We start from the raw sequence: 20,524 nt of genomic DNA on the forward strand, positions 1-20,524 counted from the left end.
TCAGACCCATTGGCATCTTGCTGGATCCAAGGTGAGTGCTGGTGGGTCTGCCCTGCACCCACCCCTCCCAGCCGACACCCTTCAAAGGATGGGGCTGGACACTCTGGGTGTCTGCACTCCTCGGATGGCACTTCCAGCCTGTTCTCACACAGACCGGTCCGCAGGCTGCAGTGTAAGCCGTGATTTCTCATTCGTATTCCAGCCTGGACTCTGTACTCCAACACCCCATCACTCCTCCTCCTCCTCCTCTTCGCTACCCCGTTACAGGGATCCGGATCCTCTCCCCAGGGCGCCTTCTGGCTTCAGCCATCACTCTCACTTAGGCAAACCCTATCTCTGAATTTCGTTCCTCTAATTTATTCCCCCATAAATCAATCCTCCTTCCTTGGCCACCGCTGTTCTGTCTGGATTATCCTTTAGTCGTTTATTCATTCCATCCAGTTGTGTATCCCACAAATGGCTATTGAGTGCCAACTACTAACTGGGTGCTGAGGACAGAACGGTGAGTGAGGAGAGGCAGTGAACTGCCCACATGCACCAAGTGTGGACTGGGGCCTGGTATGGGGTTGTTGGGGTTCAAATTCACCTGTCAGCTGAGTGACCCGGAGCCAAGGAACTAACCTCTCGGGACCTAATTTTCTTCATCCATAAAACGTGGCTAATAGTTACTGCCTCTTGGGATTCTCGCACGGTTGGAGTGAAGGATGTGTGTAAAGTGCTCGGAGAAGTCCCCGGCACACAGTTAACACTCCAATGACAGTTCCCACTTAATACAACTCCAGCTACAACGACCACTGTACCTGCGGAGGGAAATACATTATTATTCTGGCGGAGGAAATTGCCGCTGGATTTATGAGGAGCGGTACGTGGTATGATGAAGTCATCCAACGAGGAAGGGAACTGGCCACTTTTTAAAAAATGGTCCCTCTATCATCACACAGCTGTGTCTTTTTTCCACATTTGTTTCTCGGCTCTTCCTGCAGGAACATAAATCCCGGGGAGGCAAGGAGTATCACACACTACTCTCGGATTTGTCCCCGGACGAGAAATATGGCTGAAGGAGTCTAGGTAGTGAATTTATTAAAAGCAAAGCAGACGGGGGTGCCAAGACAACTCAGTGGGGAAAAGAATAACCCTTATTCAACAAAAGGGGATGGGATAACTGGATGTCCACACGCAAGGGAAGGAAGTTCGAGTATTAAATCACATCATCCATAAAAGTGAACTAAAAATGCACCACAGTGCTGGAAAAAACAAAACAAAACAAAATAGGAGTAATCTCTGGTACCTTGGATTAGGCAATGATTAGCTATGCTACCCAAAGCACAAACAACAAAAGAAAAAAATAGATGAGCTAGACTTCATCAATATAAAAAACTTGTGCTGCAAATGAAAGTCAAGAAAGTGAAAACAATATTCACAGAATGGGAGATAATGTTTGCAAATCATATGTGATCAATAACTTGTTTGAAGAATATATTAAAGAAAAACCTCAACAATAAAAAGACAAGTAACCCATCTTTTAAAAAGTTGGCAAAGGATTTGAATGAATAGTTCTCTAAGTAAGATACACAAATGGCCAAAAAGGACATGAAAAGTAGTTCAACATCATTCGTCATTAGCAAAATGCAAGTCAGAAACCACAATGGGGTGCCACTTCACACCGAAGGGATGGCTATAATAATATAATAACAAAAGCAAGTGTTGGTGAGGATGTGCAGAAACCAGAACCCTGTGGGTGGTCATGCAAAATAGTGCAGCCACTTTGGAAAACTGTCTGGCAGTTCCTCAAAGAATTAACCACAGTTAGTTACTATATGACCCAGCAATTCTGCTTCTAGGTATACACCCAACTTCTACACATTTCATATAAATAGAACCCTATAGTATGGCTCTTTTATGACTGGCTTGTTTTACTTAGCATAATGTTATTGAGGTTCATCTATGGTGTAGCAGTAATTCATTTTATTTCTGATGAAAGAGCAATCACATCTCCTCCAGCATTCTGAAACTCACCACCAGCATTTCCCAATGCCCCCTCTCTCCCCTACATTTCTCAACCACTGCTGGTTAGGTATCCCTGTAACTAGACACCCTTCAACATAACTCATTGTCGCTGGCCTTCAATAACTCCTGTCTCCACAGAACCCTGATCACACTCATTCGCATTTTCCAGATTTCTTCAGAGAGGATATAAACGTCTTACAGAATCATCTCCAAATTTTCCTACCAGATTGAGAGCTGAAGGGTCGACCAAGCAGAGAACCACCACCAACTAAGGCATTTCGCTAATGTTCACTCTGCCCGTGAAGTGACAGAGCCCGCTTGGGGCCACAGTCCCACGGACACGGCTAGAGCAGTGGCCATCACACACACTGTCAGACTGAGTAGGAGCCAGAGGCTCCAGCAGAAGGTCAGCTCCTGGTCAGCTGGGGAGCCACATGCTTCAAGTCCCCTCTAGCTGAGTGGTCCTAAACACAATGGTAGGTTCTGATTCAAATAACTTTAAAAATATATATATTTTTATTGATTTCAGAGAGAAAGGGAGAGGGAGAGAGAGAGAAACATCAATGATGAGAGAGAGTCACTGATTGACTGCCTCCTGTGTGCCCCTCACTGGGGATCGAGCCTGCAACCCAGGTATGTGACCTTGACCAGAATCCAACCTGGAACCCCTCAGGCCACAGGCCGGCGCTCTACCCACTGAGCCACACTGGCTAGGGCTAATTCAAAATCACTTTTAATAAAAAAACAATGAGGAGCAATGATGGAAACAAACAAACAAAAAAGACAATAAACAGAACCAAGATTACTTCAGAAATCCAGTAAATTAGTCGAGTTCCTTCTAGTTCCTGCGTCACGGCTCAGTTCACATCCCCGTTTTAAATATAGCCTGCATTAAATATAACGTGAAGCCATATTTTAACACCCTGTTTTGCAATTCTAATGGAAAACACGCCATAAATTAGTCTGAGGCGAGGCATCTTTTGCAACTACCTCCAAATGTGACCGCCTAGAAGGGGTGAGCAGGGACACCACAGACCTGTTTTCTCCTTTTTCTCCCACCTCACAACGTCTCTTCGAAAAATCCCACAGTCTGCCGAAACCAGTTTGGCTCAGTGGATAGAGCATCGGCCTGAAGACTGAAAGGTCCCAGGTTCAATTCCGGTCAAGGGCATGTATTATATTGTACCTTGGCTGCGGGCACAACACCATTTGGGGGTGTGCAGGAGGCAGCTGATTTATGTTTCTCTCTCATCATCCATGTTTCTAGCTCTCTTTCCCTCTCCCTTCCTCTCTGTAAAAAATCAATAAAATATATTTTTTTAAAAAGCCCCACAGTTATAAGGCAAGGCTTTTTTCTGCCTGAGAAACAATCCAAGTCCTTTCCTCCAAACGAATCAAGATGGACACCTGGCTTTTAAACGGTGCCGATCTCAGAAACGGGGCAGCCAACACTCTCGGGGTCTCTCCGTCAGGTATGCACCCCGATGTCCAGCACTTAACACTCTGTGGCATGAACAGAGGGGACGATGGGACTCTCCTCTGCGATTAGCCCATAAGGCGGCTTCTGGAAGGTCACGCCCGGGAAGTCACGGACACCTGAGCACCCCCACCCTCGCCTCGAATGGCGGAGGCTCTGCTCCACCCCCACCTGTACCTGAACAGCCACCCTCTGGAACATTCCACAGCCAGCCCCACTTTTCTTCAGGCCAGAAAGAACTGTCATCCTGATCAAACTCCACAATGAAGGCGAAAGCTCGGCTCTCAGAGGCTCACAACAGGTTCACAAGAAATGAGGCAGACACAAAAAGATGGGCAGAGCCTCTTTAAGCAGACACCGAGGGGCTGAGAGGGGCGGGCCCTGCTGGAGAGGTGCCTCAGTTTCCCCTGCTGGAGCCCAATCGGTCAAAGCACACACAGAGCTTCTCTCCTCAGCAGTGTGACTCAGTGCCACCCAGTAAACATCTGTGGCTCATCGCTCCCCATTTAGCCCCCGCCCCCCTCTTTCTGCCTTTCCGCAAGGCTCCATGCAACCTTTTCCAAGTTCATGGCGCTGATCAAAGGGGGCCTGTGCACTCCGGGCCGTCCCCTCCAGCGGAGACATTAGCTACCGGAGATGGAGCGGCTCCCGGGAGTTCTCCGGACCGTACCTAGCACCTGGCAGTGTGCCCTGCAGAGGGAGACCTTCAGCAAAAGCTGACCCCCCGATGCCAGCTGGAGCCACGCACACTTCACCGAGGGCGCGAGGCCTCCGGGGAGAGAACTCACAGAGGAGGTCGCGGCAAGTGGCATCCCGTGGCGTTCCAGAGCCAAAGGGTAACCACGGATAACCTGCTGCATTGCCAGAGAGAAACAAGGAGGGAATGAAAAATAGGTGCCTGGGGGCGGCGGGAGCTGGGGGGGGGGAGTGAGAGGGGAAGGGTTGGTAAGATATTTGCAACATCAGAGCACATGACCACTTTTCCCAGACCACAGAGCTCCCAGGGAGCCAGACTGGATCCAAAAAAAGAAGGGTCATTACTGGCTTGCATAACCCAAGGAAGATTTTTCAAGCCACTCCAGTCAAGGGCGGGAGGGTGGGAATGTCTGGCCCACCGTCATCCCCCCTCCCCCACAATGCTGATCCTGGAGAAGCCACAGCACCCATTGTACCCCAGCCCCCTGCGTGGTGTCCCCAAGTCTCACTGAGATTCCCCCTCCCCGTGGGAGAGCAGAGCCCGGTAAGACCACGGAGAACCAGATCCTCACGGTGTGCAAGGACAGCCAGCCCCGGCTGTGAATTCCCTTCTGGCATCTCACTCCTCCTCTGGCTTCACCTTCCTACCGAACCAGGCAGGGCGGGGAGGAGAGGGGGCCTCCACAGCCGGCCTCACCCACCCTGGCAGCTCCATGTCCCTGCACGCCCCCTGCCCCCCTCTAGCCATAAGGAATCCCTGTCTTTGAATATGCCACTTCCTCTGGCTCCATGCCCAGCCTCAGGCTTGCCTACGGGTCCGTTTTTGTTTGTCCTTAAAGACTGGGCAGAGATTTCATTTCTCTGAGGCCTCTGCCATATTCCCCTAGGGAAACGCCGTTCCTGGCTGCCCCTCACGTCCTACGTCTCCCACGGCCTGCTGCTGGCTCCACCACAGCATGTACCATGCGTTAGGGTCATTGTCTGTAGGGCAATGTGTTCCTCCCTTGCAGACCGGGAGCCCCTTGGACCTGAGCGTGTGCTGTATTTCTTCCAGAACCTGGGTGGGGCCGGGCCATAGCAGGGGCTGCACAAATAACTGGAGTTTGGATGAATATGAAGAAGAGCCAAGAGAAGAAAGGACTCGGGGGCAGTGTGGGGAGCTGAGGGCCACGGGCTGTCCACGGACTGGAAGGATACAGGTCCCCACATAAGCACAGCACAGCAGTCTCCTGGCTAAGAACCAGCAGAGCAGGCAGACAGCAAGGCCTACCCTCGGTCCCACGGCCCTGAAACATGGTGGGTCACCTCCGGAGGAGGCACACTCTACTGGTGTCCAGGCCGGACTCTGCCACATGCCCCGGGGAGGGAGGAGTAGATAAAGCCGGGGGCCAAGAGAGGGCAGAGAGGGGCAACGGGCCCAAGGAATGGGGGAGACGAAAGAAAGAGCTCTGAGATTAGCACGCTGGCTACAAGATCAGGAGGCAGTGACTGATCTGAAAGGGGAGAATCCTGCCTTTTCTCGGATAAGGGGCACGTTAGGATTCCTCCAATTCCTATTGCAGTGGCTAACGGCAAGGACAATCTGGTGATGCAAACACCGGGTCGCTAAGGAGACACCCCCCAGGTACCACAAGGCAGCAATCAACCGCTCCACCCTCCTCCTGCTTCTTCTAACGATGTCAGCGTTCTGGCCTTTCCCAGTTCAGCTGGGCCTCACATGCTGGCGTTAAAGTGGAAAAAGGGCTTCCCATTCCTCCAGGAGTTTCCTTCCGAGTAGAGCCAAACGAATGCTTTCTGGGTGATGATTTTTCCAAATATAGCAGGCTAGTTTTTAAGTTGATAATTTTGTATGGCCCATGAGTGAGGTTATAAATATCCAACTAGCCCTTGAAGAAAAAAAGCTTCCTAAATGCATCTACTTTCAAATCTATCTATCTATCTATCTATCTGTCTATCATCTTTCCCATTCATACTTGAAAACTAAAAATTTGCACTTTTCCCATCTGACTGCTCACCATGACTTCTCTAGAAATGAGCTTGGGCTGCGAGTGGGTGTATCTTGCGACAGGAAGCAAAGGTGTCTTCCAAAAGCATCCCTCCTTCACTCTCACCAGCTCGCCTGGGGGAGCCGGGAGCAGGGAGCACGCACAGCTGGCCCGTCGGAGGGCAGCCTCCCAGCCCCTAGGATCAGCATCCCCGTGCCATGCACGCTGCCATAGCTATTCCGACCCCCTGCAACCCTTACCCAGTTTGTCACCAAATCTCACGATCCAAGCCTCAAATACTCCCTGAAGCCATGGCCCTGTCCATCCTGCGGCTTTCACCTCCACGCGTCTCCTGGTGGCTTCCCACTGCCCATAGGACCAAGTTCAAAATCCTTACTGTGGCTTCCCGGGCCCCCATCCACCAGCCACTGCTGATCTCCCCGGCTCCTCCCAGCTTACTCTCGCTGCCCACCACAGGGGAGCCACGCTTCCCTTCTCCAAAGGCACGGAGCTATCTCTCATATTCTCTCTCTCTCTCTCTCTCTCTCTCTCTCTCTCTCTCTCACACACACACACACACACACACACACACTTTTGCAGAAAAAACAGCACACGCTGGCACTGTTAGCGTTTGATGAGATGCCAAGCCCCTCAGCGGCTTTCCAAAGGCTCCTGAGGCGTTATCACCAGAATGCAGCAGGCCAGATAAAGGCTCTGCAACCCGCAGCCAAGACACGCAGTCCACGCCCCCCCCCCCCCCCCCCCGCCAGGTGCCTCTGTGGGAGGGAGAACGCCCAACGTCCCTCCCCTGTAGGCAGGCAGCAGGCAGCGTCGGTCTTTCCTCTCAATAGAACAACCTGGGTACACAGAGTGGGACCACGTGACAATCTTCAAACCCACCGCCCCGACGGGTCACGGGACCCAGAGCTGGGCCTGGTGTTCTGGGCTCAACGCCGTGATGACCAGACGGCAGTATCGGGGCGATGGGGGCCATGGGGGGTCACGGAGAGCATTGCTTTGCACACTGAGCGGCCCGAGTTCCCATCCTGGCTTCACCTCTCTTCGCTGTGGACGTGGCACAGCCATGGACACCTCTCTGTTCCTCGGGTTCTTCATCTAGAAAACGGGCTCATTTTCTGTGAGACGGCCCCTCTCACGGAGACTCTGAGGACTGAGGGATGATGCCGGTAAAATACCGGGACTGGTGCCTGCCATTCGGTCAGTGCTCAGTCTGGCCGGTCCCTATAACACCCTACCTGACCTCCTCACAGAGTTGACACCTTGCCATCCCCTGCGTCTCCACGGCGCTCTGGGATAGGACAGTCAGACTGGGGCCCGGGGGAGAGGTGTTCAGTGTATTAGTGATCTATCACCAATGCATGACAAGTCAACCCCAAACTCAGAGGCTTAATTAAACCAAACGTTTTTCATCGCCCAGTTTCTCTAGGTCATAAATCCAGGAGCAGCTTAGCTCTGGCTTAAGGCCAAGGTCAAAGTGTCTGCAGGGCCTTGGATAGCTGGAGGTTTCCCCAGAGGGGAGCCACTTCCAAGCTCACCACGTGGCTACTAGGAGGCTTCAGCCCTTTGCTGGCTACTGGTCAGGGCCTATCATGAGGCTGGTGAAAACATGGCAGCTTCATCGGGGGGGTGTAGGGGGGGAGCAGAGAAAAAGAGGAAAGCAGATGCCAATCTGTGTAATCTAATCTTGGAACCGACATACCACCCACTCTGATGCTGTCATCTTTGTTAAAAAGCAAGGCACAGTTTGTACAGCTGTGTTCACAGCAGCACTGCTTACCGTAGCCAAAAGGTGGAAGCAACGTGAGTGCTCATCAGCAGGTGAGTGGGCAAGCAGAGCGTGGTGCGGGCACACAACGGGGTACTGTGCCGCCTTAATTAACAAGGAAGGAAGTTCTGACACCTGCCACAGCCCGGATGAAACCTTGAAGGCATTACACTGAGTAACGAATAAGCCAGTCAGCAAAAGACAAATCCTGAATGATTCCACTTACATGAGATACCTAGAGAAGTCACATTCATAGAGGCAGAACGGAGAATGGAGGGGGCCAGGGCCTGGGGGCAGGAGGAGGGACTGGGGCCTTTTTAAATGGGTACAAAGTTCCAATGGTGGGAGATGGAATAGATCTGGAGACGAGGGTGCAATGATGTGAATGTACTTTAACACAACCAAACTGTACACTCCAAAATGGTTAAGGTGGTATGTTTTACGTTATGTGTATTTTACCACAATTATTAAAAAAAAAAAGAAAAAAAAAAAAAAAAAAGAAAAAAGAATGAGCTCCAGAGCTGCTTTCTGCACACATTTCGGCCGAGGCTATGTGGATGCACATTTTGCCTGTCCTTGTCTCTGGACCTCAAGCATACAGATTCAGGTGGAACACCATCCCTGGTTTGTGAGCCACCGTCACCAGTGGTCTATGAATGACCCACACATTCATTTTTAATGACGTGACAAGCACCAACTTAAACAAAAGCCAGGACCTTGAAAAGAACCTGCATCTGACTTCATGGAGCCCACCCCACCCATCCATCCCACCTCCTGACAGGAGCTAGCCAGTCACATCTGTCCCTGGCCTTTCTTTTTGCAGTTTTATCACGTCTAGAAACTGTGGTGCAGTCCCACAGTGGAATACTGAATCACAGTCAAGAAAGTGAACTCTACCAGTAAACTATAATAGGGGTGAATCACAGCAATAAAACATTAATTAAAAATAAAAAGGTAAAGCTCACATTCAGGGGGTACTAGTTTATACCCGAAATATATACTTCTTAGGTTGCCTTAAAATGAACGTACATTCTTACGTCTTTGTATTTTGGCCTCACCACTGAAGAAACTACATGTTTACAGGAAAACAGTCAATGAGTTAAGAAAGGTACCCGGTCAGGTTACCCCCCGTGTTCTCTAAAATGCTCATCTTTCCGCCCCAAATGGCATCCCCCGGCTTCCAGAAAACAGTTCTGAGGCCGAGAGCCCGGAGAGGAGCAGGCGACCCACACAGAGAAAACAGGAAACACACACACACACACACACATACGGAAAATGTCCGCTTTGCTCATCATCCGAGAAACGCAGATGAAAGCAGGTGGGAGGCCATCATTCTGGGCCTGCAAAATTAGCAAAAAATGGAGAAAACCGGACTGCGGCAAACGCCTGGGGTATCCCAGGGAAACTGACGTGTGCAGACAATGTGAGCCGCCGGGTGAAGCCAAAAAATGATTCCCAACACACCACGCCCATGGCCCACCCGTAGAACTCATCCCGCACGAGAAATCCAACGTAAGGAACAGCCTTGAGGGCCCCCGATGATGCAGCGACTCAGAAAGCCACAGCAGAGGCCGGCAGGGCATCCCATATGCTACTTAACACGAGAAGAACAAAAGGGACGGTGCTTCTAGTTGGCACCACGTCTGCAAGGGCTGTGGGGTCAAGTGCAAGCATGAACACAGTGCGCACGTGTGGAGGTGGGCCCGGGTGTCTGTCCTCCCGCCCCGGGTGCCCGTGGGTGGGGCTGAGATCTGCGATCCTTGGTGAGCGCCGGGCGGCCCCTACCTTGCGAGCTCTCGCAGCTTTCCTCGTCGCTGTTGTCCTGGCAGTTGTTCTGGCCGTCGCAGATGAAGCTCTTGTCGATGCAGAGCCCGTTCTTACAGTGGTAGCGGGCGGTGGAGCAGAGCAGAGGGTTTGCTGCTGTGAAGGGAAGAGAGAGCCGGTCACCAGGGAGCCAGCCAGTCCCGGGGGACCCCCAAACATCCTCCCGCCAGCAGGGTGTCCTGCTCTGGAGGCAGTGAGCTCACCCCCGATCAGAGCCCGTCCTGGGAGCCTGGACAGACAGTGACCTCGGCAGGACTCCCTCCTCCCTGTTCCAAAAGCAACTTCGCCCGAGCCACCAAGCTGGTGCCCTGTAACCATGCCAACACCGGGCTGGTGCCCTGTGACCATATCAACACAGCCAGAGGGCACTGCCTGGCCCCCGGGTCAACCTGTAGGCAGCCCAGCAGCCTGAGGGGCCTGGGCCAGATGGGAAAGTCCTGGCAGAGTTGCAAGTGGAATGCACATGCTACAAACATGTGTTCCTATGTGTACATGTGTCTATGAAGATGGCTCATATCTTCAAGACGAACTAAGGCTGACCAGACCGCGTAAGACACAGCTCTGTTAAAGAATCCAGACCGAAGACCCAGTCACTGGCGGGTATGAACACATGTAACAGAAAGGATCAGAAGCCAGAATACATAAGGAACTCCAGGCACTGGAGCATGAGACACACAGGACAGTAAAGCCAGGAGGAGCTGAGGCGGGGACCCAGGAACCCCTGGCACCCAGGGAGGGATGCCAGGAACTGGTCCCGGAGCTAAGCCGGACCCTCCCGGCTCCCTAACCGTGGGCCAGCACCCTAATTTTTTGTGCATCGTTATAGTTCCCTTCATCCAGTGGTCTCTCTCCCTTCTCTGCAGTCTAAGGAGCCCATTGACCTAACTGGTCAGCCTGCTTGGCTACCGGGGGTTGGCAACTGGCCGGTGTGGGGGCCACCACAAAACTATTTAACGACAACGTAAGCAAATCTCTACAGAAAAACCAGTGTTTCTACAGCACAATCGGCCTCATTCCTGGTGGGGCAGCTCCCACAAGGCTCTTCGGAGCTCTGTTTTAAATCAGTGAAGTAGCAAAGGAGAACGCCCTCGGATCCCAGCCCTGACAGGCACTAGCTGTGCAATCTCGGGCAAATCTGTGGGCAGGACCAGCCACTTGATTTTCAGGGCTCAGTGCGAGCTGGAAAACGTAGGCCAACTGTTGGAAAATTATATAAAAATTCAAGAAGCTAAATGCAGCCGAAACCAGTTTGGCTCAGTGGATAGAGTGTCGGTCTGCAGACTGACAGGTCCCAGGTTCAATTCCGGTCAAGGGCATGTACCTTGGTTGCGGCACATTCCCGGTAGGGGGTGTGCAGGAGGCAACTGGTCAATGTTTCTCTCTCATCGATGTTTCTAGCTCTCTGTCCCTCTCCCTTCCTCTCTGAAAAAATATCAGTAAAATATATTTTAAAAAAAGAAAAGAAGGCAAGTGCAGGGCGTAAAAGCAAGCGTGGTGGTTCCCTTCCTTCTAAGGTAAGCACAGGCCCTGTAGGACGTGCTGGTCGCAGGCCCGGGAAGCTGGCCAGGCTGCGGACGGCACTAATGTGAGCATGACCCGAGAGGACAGGTGAGGAAGTGTGCGGGGCGGTCTGACACCTGGCACAGCACGGGGAACAGTCCCCTAGGGCTGCCCGGAGGTGGCGCTCTCTGAAGGAGCAAATTGGTGAAGATGAAGGGGGCTCATCCTGGAACATGGGGATGCACTGAGCCCACACCTGGATGACACGAGTGGGAAGAGCACCAGAGTGGGAGGCCGGCCCAGGCAGGAGAGTGCGATGGGGTCAGGGGCAAGGAGATCTGGGGTCTCCTGGGGCAACAGCTCTCATCTGTCTTCCCGTGTGCCTCACTGAGCCATAGTAAGGCAGGCGGAGATCATGGCTGCAGGGACTGTGAATTCATGGGGTCCACATGCCCGAAAAGCCGCAGGGTTCTTCTTGAATGAACTGGGAAAGTTTGAAGTGAAAGGTCCGAGGACGGGGAGGGGGAGAGAAAGCCAGGGCTCTCAGTTCTGAAGAGGACGGTCCAGTGCAGAACCCAACAAAAACACTCTGGCCTGGAAACGGGAGTTGTAAGTCTCTACATCACATGTGTCAAACACAAGGCCCGCGGGCCAAATCCAGCCCGCCAGGCCTTGCAATGTGGCCCGCACCGCGCTGTCATCACTGCACTCCGCTGTCAGTTTATGACATTGTCAGTTTATGACTGTTCAGTAAACCATTCGGCCCGCGATTTAGGCTGGATTTTAGATTTTGGCCCCTTCTCTGATTGAGTTCGACACCCCTACTCTACATCGCTGTGGCCCACAGAATGGTTCAACGTGATGGGGCTGAGACTAAGGTCTGACTCCAGCCAAAATCAAAACGGAGAAACCCAAAACCTCAAATCACATCCGGTTTCTGTCCAAGGCAGCCCTCCAAACCCTCCCTGCCCCACCACGGTGGCCTTCAGCTTCCCTGGGACTTTGCGGGTCACGTCTGCACGGCCACAGCCAGGGCAACCATCAGCTCTAAAGAGCAGCCTCGGGAGGCCACTCGAATTGCTCCAAGACCGGCTGATAGCAAGCCTCTGTGACTCTCCTAGTGGGGAAGGCTGTTTTCCACCAACCTCACTGCCACCGCTGGCGACCACTTCCTTTTCTTCACCCTCAGACTCTCACAAAGGTAGATGGTGCAAGCCTTCCCAAGAAAAAGAAGCCGTGTGTGCGCGCGCATAGGCACATGCTACTAACATGTGTACATATGTGTGCATGTGTCTATTAAGATGGCTCATATCTTCAAGATGAACTAAGGCTGACCAGACCATAAGACACAGCTCTGGTAAAGAATCCAGACGGAAGGCCCAGTCACTGGCGGGTATTAACACATGTGACCGAAAGGATCAGAAGCCAGAAGACATAAACTCCCGTCACTCCAAAGCAAAAAGGCAACTCAGTAGGGAGATGGCAGAGGATATGATGAGCAGGCAACTCCCACAAGGACAATGGTCAATAGCAACCTGAAACCCTGGAGGCTGACCTGTAATGAAGGTCCACGTTAACCGCACCAGGCGCCCAGCTTAAGGTCTGAGAACGCCAGGCTGCTGGCAGGATGTTCGGGGAGAGGAAGTCTCACAGACAGCAGGTGGGAGTGCAAATTGGCGGGTCCGCCTAGGAGGCCAGCTTAGTGACAGTCAGTCCAATTTAAGGTGCAGATGAGCATCCAGCTAGCCGCTCTATGGAGATTTTGAGGAAAAGAGAAAGTGCTACCGAGCACTGTGTGTAAAATATTAAAAATTTTAAAATGGCCCAAATGTCACCCATAGAAGAATAGCTACAGTGTGCTAGATTGCCGCATCAGATGTCTACCGGCAGGGCTGGGCTCACATTTTCTGTAAAGGGCCAGACAGCAAATATTTGAGGTTTTGCTAACCCTTCGGTGTTTGTCTTACCTACTCCACTTTCCCACGGTAGTGCAAAGGCAGCGACAGAAGATTCGTAAACAAAGGACGTGGCTGGGTTCCAATAAAGCTTTATTTACAAAAGCAGGTAGGAGGCCAAATTTGGTCCAGGGGCCATTGCTCGCCAACCCCTGCTCAACGGTAGTGAAAAATGAATGAACTGGAGACAAGAAGCCCAATTTTCATAAATATAATAGTGAGGGAGAAAAGCAAGTTAGGGAAGAATATGTACAATACTGTGCCACCTGCGTGAGGGTACCCATGCAAAAGAATGCTACTTATGGTCAATGGACACAAAAACATCTACTGAAAGAATAAAAACTTGCAGTGAAAGAAACAAGGCTATAAATTCAGGATGGTGGGTGCCCCAGGAGAGAAAGGTAGGATCTGAGAGGGAAATAACTGCAGGCTTGTAATGATATGTGATAGCATCTTATTATTTTATATTCTGAGGCAAAAAAAAAAAAGCAGTATTGGTAATATGATTTTTTAATTGAGATATAATTGACAAAGAACATTATGTTAGTTTCAGTGTACAACAGAATGATTTGGTATTTGTATATATTGCAAACAGATAGCCTCAATAAGTCTAATTAACATCCATCACCATCCATGATTAAATTTTGTGTCAGTGTTACAAAAATTTTTTTGTGATGAGGCCTTTTCAGATCCTTATACTCCTGGCAACTTTTAAATAGACAATGCAGCCAAAACAGGTTTGGCTCAGTGGATAGAGTGTCGGCCTGTGGACTGAAGGGTCCCAGGTTCGATTATGGTCAAGGGCATGTACATTGGTTGCAGGCACATCCCCGATGGGGGGTGTGCAGGAGGCAGCTGGTGGATGTATCTCATCGATGTTTCTAGCTCTCTATCCCTCTCCCTTCCTCTCTGTGAAAAATCAATAAAATATGTTTAAAAAATAAAAAAATAGACAATGCGATACGATTAACTATAGTTAATATAGTTGTATATATGTTATCATAATGTAATGCAGCATTAATAATACGACATAGTGTTGTTAACTATAGTTAATGTAGTTATGACAACAGAATAGTAACTATAGGTCATTATCATTACTAAAGCGGGGGGTACTGGGAACACAGACATACTTTCAATTTTCCTTTTTCCTTTTCACTACATTTGGAAGACTTCACTGAAAAGTTTTAAGAGTCTAGTCTGGCAGACATGTTTTAGTGATTGTTCCCTTTCCTCCCCCCCTCCCCCATGATCCTCTTGGGCTCACACACACCTGTTTTTGGTGTCTTTCACAGTTAGGTACCCAGTTGCCTAGTTGACGCGCTTGAAAACCATTACACCTGGACTCCTCCTTGCCAAAGGCTCTTTATGAAACATCACCTCGCCCTTGTCCCCCAATGCAGGCAGAGAAAACAGGTGAGGGTGCTGGGGGAACACTCCCCCACCCTGCAGAAGGCCAGGAAAAGGCCTGGGAACCGTCGGAACACACAGGGTCCATGCCCTCCTGGGAGCTCCGGGGAAGGGCCCTGGGCCTCCCTTCCTTCAGGGCCTGCCGATTCTGTTTATGCAAATTCGAATGAGGTGTGTGTTCTGGTTCCCAGGGACACAGCAAATTAGAAGGAAAACTAAAAAAAGCTATAAAAACAACCACTTAAGAATGCCACAAACAGAGCAGCCTAAGATAGCTTTGGAAGAAACCAGAATGTTGTAAAAGGAGCCAAAGGCAGCCCTGGATCACAGCCCAGTCTAAAAATGAATGCCCCTAAAAAAAGCCCCCCGCTTTCACCAGCTAAGCACGGGTGCAACACATCTCAGAGAAATCCCTGTCAGCACTGGTCCTCCAAACCTCCAAAGCATACATGGTCAGTTCCTAGGCCAACTCACTGACTGGGGCGGCCTAACTCCCCGACACCCCAAGACTGCTCAAGTCCCAGGCACTGCTTCCTGGGCCTCTGCAGCTATGGACCAGACTTCGCCCGGCTTCCAGGCCCAGTGCGTGCGTGGGACTGCGGTGCAGGATCCAGGCTCAGGGCAGGCAAGGGTCAAGGCCAGAGGGCCCTGTGGTCTCTTGGAACCTGAAATATAATAGTAACGGCTCAGTAGCCTGCTCATAAACTGGCCAGGAAGCGCTTTGAACTTGAGGATGTTTTGTCTCCGCAGCTTCTGTAATCTGAGTTTTCTTTGTCCTTGCTAAAGTGTACCAGCCACTGGAAAAAATGTACTGTTTTTCTCAGCTCACCAGGGAGCGGAACAATGTGTTTTACAGTATTTATTTCAAGGGCAAGGAGGAAAACCGTCTGCAGAGTCCATTTCAAAAACTCAGCTGCGGACTTACTAGCTCCTCTGTTATGACCACAACAAACGGGGGATGGTTTCCCGGGACTGAGCTCTGCAGAGAGAACTTGCCTCCCTACAGGGGGCGGGTGGGTGGGCCGAGTTATGAGTTACGGTTGGCTCGGTGGTTAATTGAATTGGTGGCATTTACTTCCACCGCATCTGAAGGGCCAAGGGCCCACTGCCATCGCCCAAAACCAACTGGCCAGCTTCAGGGCAGGAAGTGAAGCAATCTGGCTCCAGTAAGACCCACAGAATGTAATCGCCTTTAATTCACTTAGAATCTATGAAGTCAGTCCCTCTTCCATCGCAAAGGCTTCTTGACAACATTCACCAATGAGAGAGCTCTTGTCACCAGGCCTCACGCTTCTCATCTGTTCCCCATCCCATAGTGGTTACCCCTCACTTCCTCTACCTGCATCCCAGCCTCAAGGGGGCTCTTGTCCTCCCAGCTCCATCTCCCTGGAAACCAGGCAACTGGTGGAAACAGCTGCCTCGAGACGTCCTCTGGTCCAGGACCGAGGGCTCCTAGCCCCAGCTTCTCTGCGAGTCATCGCCCCACTCACAAGCATGATTCTTTGGTGGCAAAGGATACTCAACAGACAACAACACCAAGATCAGACAGATGTTGAAATTATGCGATGAAGACTTCAAAGCAGCTATTTTACAAATACTCAAACAAGCAATCACAAACACTCTTGAAACAAATGGACCATAGCAAGTCTCGGCAAAAAGCAGAAGCTGGAAAGAAGAACCAAGAGGAAATTTTAGAACAAAATATAGGAGCCAAGATAATAAAGAACCACACTAGATGGGCTTGAAAGCAAAAAGTAAAGTTGACAAAAGATGGGAATTATCCAGTCCAAACAATAAAAAGACAAAAGCACTGATTTAAAAAGTGAGCAGAGCTTCAGGGGCCTCTGGGGACAGTTAACAAAAGGACTCAAGTTGTGTTGCCAGAATCCCACAAGAAAAGGAGAAAAGATGAAGCACTTTAAAAAAAAATATATTTGAAGATATAATAGTTTAAAATGTACTGAGTATGGAAAAAGACAAAAACCTTCCAATTCAAATAGAACTCTCAAGAGATGAACTCAAAAGGAATCCACATACCCAGACACGCTATAATCTAACTGCTGGAACTAAAGAAAAAAGACCTTCAAAGCAGCCGGAGAAAAAAAAAATGATATATTCTCTACGGAGAAACTATCGGAATGACTGCACAAACTTCTCTCCCTGGAAACCGTAGACGCTAGAGGAAGTGGCACAGCATTTTCAAAATGCTTAAAGAAAAGAAATGAACTGTCAACCCAGAATTCTATAGGCAGTAAAAATATCCTCGAGGAGTGACGGTGAAATAAAGACATTCGCAGATGAAGGAAAATGAGGAGAACCCGGTGCCAGCAGACCTGCTTTAAAAGAACTGCTGCGGGAAGTTCTCCAGACACGAAGGAAATGATACCAGCAACATCAGGAATGAAGGAGCAGCAAACAAAATAGTAGCTGTCTTGCCCTGTTCCCCCCAAACCCCCCACACTCTGGAGCACTTTAAAATGTATTTGAATGTTCTAAGCAAACATCAAAAAGCAGTCCTTGAGGATTTTTAAATGTATATAGATGCACTAAAGACAACTATTACAAAAAGCAGTCATTTTCAACCGGTGTGCCGCAAGAATTTTTAAAACATGCAAATCCCTGACTAATCAGTCAAGGGCATTGACCTTTTCCCCCTGAGACTGTCAAATAGAAAAATGACAACAGCCAACACAACCATAGCCATCCGGTGCGAATGACGCAAAATTATAGCTCTCTTTCTTTCTTTCTTTCTTTCTTTCTTTCTTTCTTTCTTTCTATCTTTCTTTCTTTCTTTTTTCTGTCAGATTGGCAAAAAATATCATCTAGTTTTTGATGTGCCACGGAATTTTAGCAATTAGTTTGTGTGTGCCGTGAGATGAAAAAGGTTGAACATGGCTGACGGGTGGATCTAGAGTGATGGGGTCTCCATTCCACCTGAAGTGGTACCACATTGATCCGCAGCTGTCTGTGGGTGATTGACTGCCAGTCTCAGAGGTTTCCAGCCCCGTCCATCGATTGTGTAAAGCCCTGAATCAATTTTTCACCTCATGGTTTCGCCGCCATCGGTGACCCCTTTCTTAATTAGCGGTTGCAAAACTGAGAGACCCTAATTCACTCATGCTTCTATGACAGTTGTTACTCTTAATTGAAAAGAAAACTTTCCAAGCCAGGTATTTAATTACTCAGACGTACACATCATAAAGGGAAGGGAGGGTAAGTGCTTAACTCTTTCCTTGTGTCCCCCAGTTTTCCAGCGAGTGATCGAGAACCTGTGTTTTTTAAATGGCAGGTAAGCCAAAGGAGAATGCTGGCTTACTCTGGGATGGATATACAATAATTCACCCACTTAGATAATTAAAGACCAATATCCACATAGTTAAGTCACACGGGGTCTTTAACCACAGCAGGGAGCATGTAGCATGGCCGTCACTTAGCATGTACCTCCTATAATGTGTCCCACTTGCTTTTTATTGCCCTTGGATTACTCTCTAGGGTAGACCTATGAATACACAGGTGTCCCCCCAATGTGTACACACACTTGGAAGAATTAAAAAGGCAGTTTTAATTAAAAGACATTCTGTTTTCGGCTGTTAAGGTGTGTGTACAGTTTTTTGGGATATCCTATAGCTATAACATACCTATAATTCTCCCCTTAGATTCTAAGATCCCCCCAGCAGGAAGCAGAGATCGAGCTCAGACACACTAAATCAGTGGTCGGCAAACTGTGGCTCTTTGGCCTCCCGAGTGTGCTCTCCCACAAAATACCACGTGCAGGCACACATGTACAGTGCGACTGAAACCTCGTGGCCCATGCACAGAAGTCGGTTTTCAGCCTGGGCGAGTCTATGTTGAAGAAGTGGCGTTAGAACACGCAAGGGGCCAAAGAGCCGCAGGTGGCTCACAAACTGCGATTTGCTGACCACTGCACTAAATGAACTACGACAGAAGCACGTCGTTTTCATGAAGACAGAGCTGAAATTGAAGAAGGAAGCCCCTGCCTTTCCCAAAGCCGAAGCAAAGGCTTTTGAAGGCAGCGAAAGCAGTGCTGAGAGGTGTCCACAGCCACAAAAGAACCCAACGAGACCAGACCATCACCCACCTCTGGTGGCCCAAGACACTGCACCCAAACATCCTCAGAGGAGCATTCCCAGGAGAAAACAAGCCTGCCCACTGTGCCAGCATCAACGTCCCCCTGACCACCGAGCCTGCCCTGGAGGAGGGAGAAGACAGCAATACACTGTGTTCCCTGTGGAAGTCAAGGCCAAGGAGCACTGATCCAACAGGCAGTGAGGAAGCCCTATGACACTGAGGTGGCCGCGGTCAACACTCCGATCAGGCCTGATGGAGAGCAGAAGGCATATGTTCCACCGGCCCCCCACTAGGACGCTTTGCATGTTGCCAACAAAACTGGCATGATTCTAAATGGAGCCCAGCTGGCTAATTCTAAATATAAAAATGTTTACAGTGTTTAAGAAAAAAAAAAAAATGTCCTTGGACATCCGAAGATAAAAATGAAATCCTAGCAGTTATGGTCTTCCCCTTAACCTCTCACAGTTTTAAGTCATTATACATTTTTTAGGGGGTTTTCTGTTTTGTTTTTGTTTGTTTCTTTTTTAATATATTTTTATTGATTTCAAAAAGGGAGAGGACGAGAGAGAGAATCCTCAATGATGAGAATCATCACTGATGAGAATCATTGATCACCTTCCTCTTGCACACTCCCTGCTGGAGATTGAGCCAGCAATCCATGCATGTACCCTGACTGGGAACTGAGCCCTGACCTCCTGATTCATGGGTGGACGCTCAACCACTGAGCAACACCGGCGGGGCTCATTCCCTGCTGTTTCTATAAGCCACATGTGTCAAACACAAGGCCCGCGGGCCAAATCCAGCCCGCCAGGCCTTGCAATGTGGCCCGCACCGCGCTGTCATCACTGCACTCCGCTGTCAGTTTATGACATTGTCAGTTTATGACTGTTCAGTAAACCATTCGGCCCGCGATTTCGGCTGGACTTTAGATCTTGGCCCCTTCTCTGATTGAGTTCGACACCCCTACAAGCAATTACTATGTGCCAGCCACTGCACCAAGCACTTTCCGGGCGTTACCTCACCTGATTCTCACAACAGCCCCGGGAGCAGGCTCTCAGCACGGTTTCTGGAGACGAGGGAACCCCTGTGCAGAGAGACCATGCACCTCGCCCACATCCTGCCTCATGAGGGTAAACACGGACCAGGCCAGGCACGCCAGCTCCAACTGCACCCTGCCCAGCCGGCTGCATGCACCCGTCAGCAGGAAGGCGGGTTTCGGCCACTGTGCTAACCATTCGGTAATCGAGCGGCTGGACTGTATTTCTGCCACCGGAGACCCGGCAGGTGAAATAAGGCACCAGGAGAAGGCACAGGAGAGAGTTATTGGCCCTCTCTGTCCTGCTGGGAGGGTAGAGCCATGACAGCTCCCTGGAAAGACATAAAGAACCCAGGAGGCAGTCACCTCGTCTTCAGGGACTTAAAACAAAACCGATGGGGTGAGGGAAAATCAATGTATCCCGTCGTTGAAGTCGCTAAAACTTATGTTTTGGAAAAATGGATGACAGGAGAGAATGGTCACAGGAAAGAGGACATCTTAATTAAACATATAAGAGGAGAGGAGAGGAGAGGAGAGGAGAGGAGAGGAGAGGAGAGGAGAGGAGAGGAGAGGAGAGGAGAGGAGAGGAGAGGAGAGGAGAGGAGAGAAGAGAAGAGAAGAGAAGAGAAGAGAAGAGAAGAGAAGAGAAGAGAGAGATGGAGGGGGCAGGGGAGAGATAGGACTGGCATAAAACAGCCCAAATACTAATAGTGTTTCATTTTGGGCAGTTTCATTTCCCTCTTTATACTTTCCTATATTTTG

The 20,524-nt window shown here is 50.0% G+C and overlaps 1 protein-coding gene across 2 annotated transcripts in view; it reads right to left on the reverse strand.

The window, feature by feature from the left end:
* LDLRAD3 (low density lipoprotein receptor class A domain containing 3) overlaps positions 1 to 20,524 on the reverse strand; it is a 170,729-nt gene that overhangs the window by 51,175 nt on the left and 99,030 nt on the right. The window contains exon 4 of one of the 2 annotated variants that reach the window (XM_084894468.1): positions 9,737 to 9,868. In XM_084894468.1, the coding sequence (XP_084750594.1) occupies positions 9,737 to 9,868 (132 nt within the window). Of the gene's footprint in view, positions 1 to 9,736; positions 9,872 to 20,524 lie in introns of both variants that reach the window. The other variant, XM_084894467.1, reaches the window with a different exon arrangement.

This window comes from Pipistrellus hanaki (assembly GCF_964339955.1).
Source record: "Pipistrellus hanaki genome assembly, chromosome: 9".
Lineage (NCBI taxonomy): Eukaryota > Metazoa > Chordata > Mammalia > Chiroptera > Vespertilionidae > Pipistrellus > Pipistrellus hanaki.